At 49.3% G+C, this 7726-nt stretch overlaps 1 protein-coding gene across 1 annotated transcript; it reads left to right on the plus strand.

Annotated features, from left to right (window-relative positions):
* The first annotated feature begins 269 nt into the window (after positions 1–269).
* LOC103307553 (SLAM family member 5-like) lies at positions 270–5650 on the plus strand. The gene is made up of 3 exons (XM_065573600.1): positions 270–1518; positions 2909–3166; positions 4022–5650. Exons 1-3 carry the CDS (start codon positions 1098–1100, stop codon positions 4117–4119), a joined length of 777 nt encoding a protein of 258 aa, XP_065429672.1. The 5' UTR covers positions 270–1097; the 3' UTR covers positions 4120–5650.
* Positions 5651–7726: the final 2076 nt, after the last annotated feature.

A 7726-nucleotide genomic window follows, 5' to 3' on the forward strand; every position in this document is an offset into this window, starting at 1 on the left:
ACTTTGGCCCACTTCATTTGGGTGCTGCTGAGCTCTTGTGGAAATCCGACCCTCCAGCCTTCTTTTGTGAACAGTTCAGCTCCCAAATGCTCACCTCGCTTTCCTCTTTCCCCACAGAGCGGCCCCTCCTGAGATGTCTTTTCCTCCTAGGACTCTCTGGGAATGTCCTACTGGAGAAGCTACTGGTTTGGTGTTAGGATGGTGATCCTGGGACTATGTTGTCTGCTCACGTGCCTCATCCTCACAGGTAAAGTGTGTGTGTGTGTGTGTGTGTGTGTGTGTGTGTGTGTGTGGTTGAGAATTTTCCATTGGAATGAAGAAACGATGTTTGCAAAATCGAAACTTTCTGTGGGAATTTTTTAATTTTGTTGAAAACTTTCAACTTTTCCAATTGAAAATTGAAGAAAAAAAAAATTTCTGGTCATTTTGACCCAAATCAGAATATTTTGTTCTGTTGAATTGACCCAAAATGTTTATTTTCAAAACAGTTCAACAAAATATTAAAATAGCATTTCCCTGTCAGTCCATTGCCTCATGGGATTTGTAGTTTGGGCCTCCATTCTCACCTCTGGGCTGGGCTCCCTGGAGGACTACATGTCCTATAAAGCAATACAGGCTCCCCTCTTACCAAGATGTGTGGTGCATCATGGGAGTCACATGACTCTCAGTACATTATGGGAGAGGGAGCCCGGCCCAACCCATAGGCATCCAGCTCCCAATTACAGCTTCGGTGAGTAAATGTGTCTCAATGGGAAAATGCAGATTAATATTGAACTGATTTGAAACAAAGTTTCAGTTTAACAAACGGAAATGAAACATTGCCATTCGGGAATGCCAAATGTTTTCAGTCAACAGCGCTGAAACTAAATCCTTCTACGCTTCCAAACTGAAATATTCCAAGATTTCCATTCTGCAAAATAACTGTGAAATTTTGGCTTTTTATCTTGATGTGGGATGGAAAATGAAAATGAATGTTGAAATATTGTAGCTTCCCAGCGAATGGAAACTCCCAGTTTCACTCAATCTGTAGATAGGTGGAGGAACATGTATGTGGATAGAGAGGCGTGCATGGGGATGGATAGATAATATCGATCTGCATGAAATATCTCATCAGACTCAGAAATCAATCTCACTTTAAAGAACTCAGCTCCATCAGTCTCCTAACTTCTCTCTTTCTTTCTGTGTTTCTAGATGCACGCACCACCAAATCCCAGGCGATCCAGCTGACTGGGATGGTGGGAGGGTCTGTAGTTTTCCCTTTCAAAGTTCCCCCCTGGGTACCCGTGGAGACGATCGTCTGGAATTCGGTCACAACCCTCGCCACGTTTACCCCCAGGAAAGGGAAACCAGCCGCAGTTAAAGTGCTGGATAAACGCTACATAGGGCGGTTGAGGGTCTTGGACCATACCTATTCTCTGGTGATTAGCAACCTGAGCGTGCTGGACAGGGGCATATACAGAGCGCAGATAAACACGGAGTTCACCACCACCGTGACAGAATACCTGCTGCGCGTATACAGTGAGTGTGGGGGTGGGCTGCTGGGGGGTCGTTTCCACCTGCTGACGGTTGAGCTATTGGTCCATCTCTGGAAATCAGACCAGAGCAAGGGAGAGGAAAATCAAACTCCCGTCTCTTTTAAATTCAAATTGTGTCTGTTTCAAGAGCTTTCCTTAAACAAAGACCCCTCAGGCCAGTTTCCTCCAAGGATCAACAGGGAGCTAGTCAGCTCCTTTGAAGCTCTTTAATGAGTGCATGGCATTCCAGCGCTCAGTTTTAATGAGGGGCGCATGCTAATTTCTCGTCTTCTGCAGCTCAAGTGTGGATATAACTGCCCTGTGGGTAGGTGTTTATTTCCACATAAATATATATATTTTAACAAGATTCCCCATAAAAATATTTGTACATAACATCTAGCCCCTTAGACATGTCCATGTGTAACGCTTGTCATCTTGAAAGAGCTTGACAAATTACGGGCCTACCCCTCCTATTGAAATCAAGGGCAAAAATCCCATGACAGCAGGATCACCAATGCCCACTTGGGGCGTGGTTGCATGCTGCATATGTGGGTCTCCACTGCGTGGACCTTTGAATCTCAGGGCAAACGTTCCTGGCCATGGGGCGGCTGGGTGAAAAGTTTCTGTGCAAACTGTTTTTTGAGGGAAAACTGGGTGGTTGAATAAATGGATTTTATTTGCCTAAAGTATCTGTTGGAAAACTCACCACCCAAAAACGGAACAGTTTTTGGTTTTCACCTGAAAACAAAAGTATTTTGATTCAGCTGTCCTGCCATGGTGCCTCATGGGAGCTGTAGTTTGATGGCCTCACTGCCTTGTTCTCCTCCACAGGCTAGTCTCTCTGGCCAGACTCTGTCTCCCATGATGCACTACCAACTTGCACGCCCTCCCGTCACTGAGGTGAGACCATGATGCATCATAGGAAATGTTGTCTGACTAGGAAGCCTGACCTGTAGAGAAGAATGGGGACAGGGGGCAGCTGAACTACAACTCCCATGAGGCACCACAACTGTATTTCAGAATTGAAATATTTCAGTTTTTAATTTTTATCAAAAAACTTAGAATATTCCATGTAGAAACCCCCTCCCACATTTTCTGATCAGCCCAATGTGTGACCTCCATTAACAAAGAGTAATTCACTGTCTCCCATTAATGGCTATATCCTAGTCCTTTAGTTCATGTAGCTTAGGCTTTTAGATGCCGAAGGATGGGTTCAGTCCTGCAGAGGACCCCAGCCAGAGGTGTTCTTCCGGAATAATCCTGCGTCTATGCTATGGAAAGAGATGAGAGGGCTGGAAACCTGGGATTGCACAGAGGGGCTCAAAGCTACGTGCAGGCAGCGCAGGGAATTCTCACCGCTCCCTTTCCCATTTCGTATTCCCTCCGACACGCAGAGAAAATCCCGGTCCCAGATGTTGCCGTTGCCATCCTGAATGGAACCTGCAACCTCCTGCTAAACTGCTCTGTCGCCGAGGGAGCGGAAAGCGCCACCTTCGTCTGGACGTACACCCGCAGGAGGGTCATCCAGATCAAGGAAGGACCCACCCTGCGCATCTTGAGCCGGCCAAGAGCTAAAGACATGGTGCACACCTGCCTGGCGAGGAACCCCGTCAGCCAGAGCTCAAAAACGATCTCCATAGAAGACTACTGTGGTAACTTCCTATCAAAGCATCTCTAGGATCAACCCGAAAGGCATGGGGTCCTGGGGTCAGCGTGGCCATGGCAGAGCTGCGTGGGTTACGATCCCGCTGCATGAAATTCACCTCTGTGCAGAGAGCCCGCCGCGTGCCTTGGCCCCACTTCATCCTAGATGCAGGCCCCTATCCTTATAGGGCTGTGGCCCAAGCCTTTCAAACCCTGACCTGTGGGCATGGGCCAGGTCTTCCTTACAAAGTTTTGTTGGCACAGAGGTGCTGGTCCATGCCCCTGACTGACAGAGCTGGGCCAGCCAAACTCCCCATGTAGGTGCAGGTGTCAACAAACGAGTCCTTTTTGCTGATCTAGCTTGTGTTGTTCAGGGAGGTGGCTTAACTATACTGACAAACATCTCCTTGTGCTGCTATAAATTGTCCTCAGTAGGTGGCTCTGCTGGACTAGTTATACCAGTAGAGCTGTCTCAGCAAAGCTTTTCTAGTGTAGTCTGTCTAGCCTGGTGAGAGAGACGGTGGTCTGCTTCTCCAGTGCCCTGCCTCTTGCCCCGTCACTTACACCACTGGAGTGTCTGGCCTTTCTCTTTCTCATTTAGTAGCATTTTATATCCCGTTGCGCTGGTGTAAATGCCTGCACCAGGTTATGAGCTGTTTGGAGCACAGACCGTCGTCTTGTTTGGTGTTTGTACAGCACCTTGCACCACGGGGTCCTGGGCATTACCGCAAAGCAAAGAACAAGTTATATTCAGAGCAAGAGGGAATGGGGATAGGCAGGAGCGAATAGCCGCTTTCGTAGGCAGAAAATAACCCCAGAGACCTAGAGGCAAATGTTCATTGTGTTTTTGTCTGTTTCAACAGAAAGTGGCTCACCGGCATCCATTTTCCAAGCGCTGAAGGCAACATGCATCTTCATGTTCTTTGGACTCCTCTTCAGCATGACCAATATTCTGAAATAAGGACCACACGCTGCCTTCGAATGCAGACTGGAGTGACGGGAATGCATGCAAAGGGAAGATTTGTTGCTGACGAGGATACAGAAGATATAACGCCAACTGCATCCAAATGCCACCAACCCTTGCTGTAAGTTGCCTGAACTTCAGGCCTGCTAACGCGAAGAGCTGCTGCTGCAAAATTCATTACTGTGGCTTTTTAAAAAGCCACTGTAGATTACAGCAAGAGACGATGCCGAGGCATTTCCCATCTGCAGGCAGAAGGTGATCATCTCCCAACATCTCCTCCTTATGGGAATGAAGCATCACAGCTGAGATCCAGCCAATAGTGTGATGGTTTGCTCATTGTGTTGACTCCTGTTTACCAATAAAATGCACTTCTCAGTCAGGCCTGAAATTACCGATCTGCTCATAAAGATGTGGGGCTTTTTTCCCAGTTATGCCAAGGCTCTGGGGGTCGCTGTAATTTATGCTCGGAGTGGAGTAAAGGGGCCTTAGTGTAACTGAGAATCTATCACCCCAAGATCTTCAGCTAATAAAGACCCCGCTGCAAATCAAGGGGCCTGATCCTCCCCCGGCTTGCACCCCAGGGGCTTGATTCACCACTGTACTGTGCCAATGGTTGGTGACGGCTGTGATGTGGTGCAATCTGGTGGGCGGGAAACCCCTCCCCGTTTAACTGCCAGCTTCCTCTCTCGCTCATTTCTGCATTTGAGTTCTCAGCGCACTTATCTGGCCAGGAGGGGGAAGAAAACCAGTTAGATGGGGGCAGTGGTGTTGCCAGTCCCCCACATTCAGAAATCATGAGACAGGCCTCCCAGAACTCCTGCTTTGCGAATCACAAGGATTTGTTGTTGTTTTTTAATACTCAGTGTTGAGGGTTTTTTTAGTTTGCCTTCTGTGTTTTTCAGCTTTAGGGCTCTCGCTTTCAAGCCTTCCTCTGCCACTACGGGGGGCTAGATCCTTTTATTTTAAATGAAAGCCGGGATTCTCAGGAAACCACCTTCATCCAGGAGCTGGGCTTGCAGAAAACAGGACAAACACTGGCGGCAGCTTCCCTACTGCCCAAATTGTTAATGGGGGGGAGTGGAGGAAGGACCTTCCTAAGTGCAGAAGAAGGGGAATCCTTTAGCGTGGCTTTTACACTCTGGACTGCCTCATGGAATAGCCACGGGAAACTTTCTTACCCGGCCTTCTCAGAAGCCCAGCTTGGGCTCTAGGGGACAATGAAGTTTCACCCTGGGGCATGTGGCTTCCTGGGTCTCAACTCGAGTCGCCCGTCCCCACTCCTGGAGGTACAGAGTGAAAAGAACAGCAGCATGGAATGGCTAAACGCTGAGGGTACATCCATACAGCCAAAGCTGTGCACGGGTTAGCCTGAACCAGCTAGCGCGGGTTACGATAGCAGTGAAGACAGAGCAGGGTGGGCTTCAGAGCAGGTCAGGAAGCAGTGTATGTGCCCAGGATCCGTGCTAGGCTGGCACTACCCATGCCAAAGCCGGCGCTGTGCTCGCTTCACAGCTATTGTGCCCCGCGCTGGCTGGATTCAAATTCATCACAATGGCAAGGTCCATGGTGGACTTCATAGAGTCTCTGCCCCGTCTTCCTTTAGAGAGTCAAAACGGCATAAAAACCTCATCCCCTCATGCTGTCACGGTGCTGTTACGATGATTAATCATCTCTGCGGCGGTAACACATCGGCACCAAGACCCCAATGTGTCAGGTGCTGTACGAACACAGAACAAATAGCCAGTCCATGCCCCCAAGTGCTTACGACGACGTGTTAGGGACAAAAGGCGGGCGAGGTCCTATCTTTGATTGGATCAACTTCGGTGGTGCAAGATGCAAGCTCTCAAGTGACACACAGCTCTTCTCGGGTCTGGGAAAGGTGCTCGGAGTATCACCGCTAACTACACGGTGGCACAGATTGTTTAGTGTCAGGAGTTAACATGTTGCAAGAGACCCTTCGAGGTGAAATGGGCCATTAACCCCTCTGCAGCCACAGGACAAAGGGGGGTTAGTGGGCTACAGACTGTTGTCAGAAGCCATAACTCCAGTGTCTTTTTAGTGTCTAGTGAAGTTATGAATTTAAGCTCCCAGGGCCCAACAGAGCTACAGCAACACCGCACACAGCAGCTACGCTAGTTTGCAGGCCCAGGAGACGATGTCAAGGTCCAGTAACATCCTGCAAGCGAATGACTGGCAAAATTGGATCAGTCCCATAAATCTAAGAGGAGTTGAGAACATATAATTATACCCAGGGGCGGCTCCAGGCAAGTGCGTGCCTGGGGCGGCAAGCCCGGGGGGCAGCCTGCCGGTCGCTGTGAGGGCAGCAGGCAGGCGGCTTTGGGCGACATGCCTGCGGGAGGTCCGCCGGTCCCGCGGCTTCAGCGGCAATTCAGGGGCGGGTACGCCAATGGCGTGGCACCGGCGAACCACCCGCAGGCATGCCACCGAAAGCCGCCTGCCTGCCGTGCTCGGGGCGGCAAAAAACATAGAGCCGCCCCTGATTATACCCCCACCACCCGACTCTCACGTGACCCCTCTGTAGAAGAAAAGTGCCACCGCTTACAATACAGGGTTTACTGAGGGTCAGCCCGGCCGCTGATATAAACCAGTGTGACTCCACCGACTTCAGTGGAGCAGTGCTAGCTTACTCCTGGCACGGGGGTTTCCAGGATCGAGAGTCACAGAGTTTCTTCCGCTGACTTTCTGAGTTTCTTTAGACTGACCCCCTACTTGGTAAGGCAACTCCCATCTGTCATGTACTATGTATATGTACCTGCTACTGTATTTTCCACTCCGTGCCTCGGATGAAGTGGGTTCTAGCCCACGAAAGCTTATGCCCAAATACATTAGTTAGTCTCTACAGGGCCACAAGGACTTCTCGTTGTTTTTTCTTCAGCTGCAGTTCCCCTCCCTGCTAGCTCCACGGCTAAAATTCTCCTCTGAGGCACAGCTGGGCCAGCCGGGGTAAGCAGCCGCGCCTGACAAATGCAGCCTGCCCGTTGCGTCACATCCGAGTTTGTTGTTGTTTCCTTCTCAGTCAGATCCGTGGCTGGGGAATGTCTTTTTATAAATAGCTTTCCGTGGCAATAACTGGATTCCCTGAAGCGTGGGCTGGGCTACAGTTCGTTCTGGGAACTTCATCCTTTCCACGAGCTTGGTTTGCACTTTAGCCATTTGCTCTGACATCTCCGCACAAAGAGAAAGCTTTGCTACCCCGGTGCTTCAGAGGAAGGTGCAAGGTACCCCCAAGTGGACCGTTATGGAATAGCTTGACCCAAGCGAACATTCTTTCCTAATCTCTAGCATTAGAGGTAAGTTTATGCCCTGAAGCATGAGGGTATATATCCTTTCTAAAAGATTATCCAGTCTAATGTAACGGTGGATATTCTCTTTATCCATATACATGTCTAATCTAGTTATTAATCCTGTTAAACTCTTGGTCGCAATATCTTGTGGCAAGGAGTTCCACAGGTGAACTATGCATTGCATCAAAAAGCATTTCCTTTCATCAGCTTTAAGTGAGTTGCCTTTCAGTTTAATGGAACATCCCTTCTCCTGGTAGTGTGACAGAGAGTGAAAGTTCCCAATGTCTCCCAGCCCATGT

The sequence above is a fragment of the Chrysemys picta genome, chromosome 20 (genome assembly GCF_011386835.1).
Source record: "Chrysemys picta bellii isolate R12L10 chromosome 20, ASM1138683v2, whole genome shotgun sequence".
Lineage (NCBI taxonomy): Eukaryota > Metazoa > Chordata > Testudines > Emydidae > Chrysemys > Chrysemys picta.

Bases quoted from the DNA above. Each gene is read 5' to 3' on its own strand.
- LOC103307553 (XM_065573600.1), top strand. From the start codon at position 1,098: ATGAAATATCTCATCAGACTCAGAAATCAATCTCACTTTAAAGAACTC. The intron at 1,519-2,908 runs GTGAGTGTGGGG...TCCGACACGCAG, and splicing joins ATACCTGCTGCGCGTATACA to AGAAAATCCCGGTCCCAGAT. The intron at 3,167-4,021 runs GTAACTTCCTAT...CTGTTTCAACAG, and splicing joins CTCCATAGAAGACTACTGTG to AAAGTGGCTCACCGGCATCC.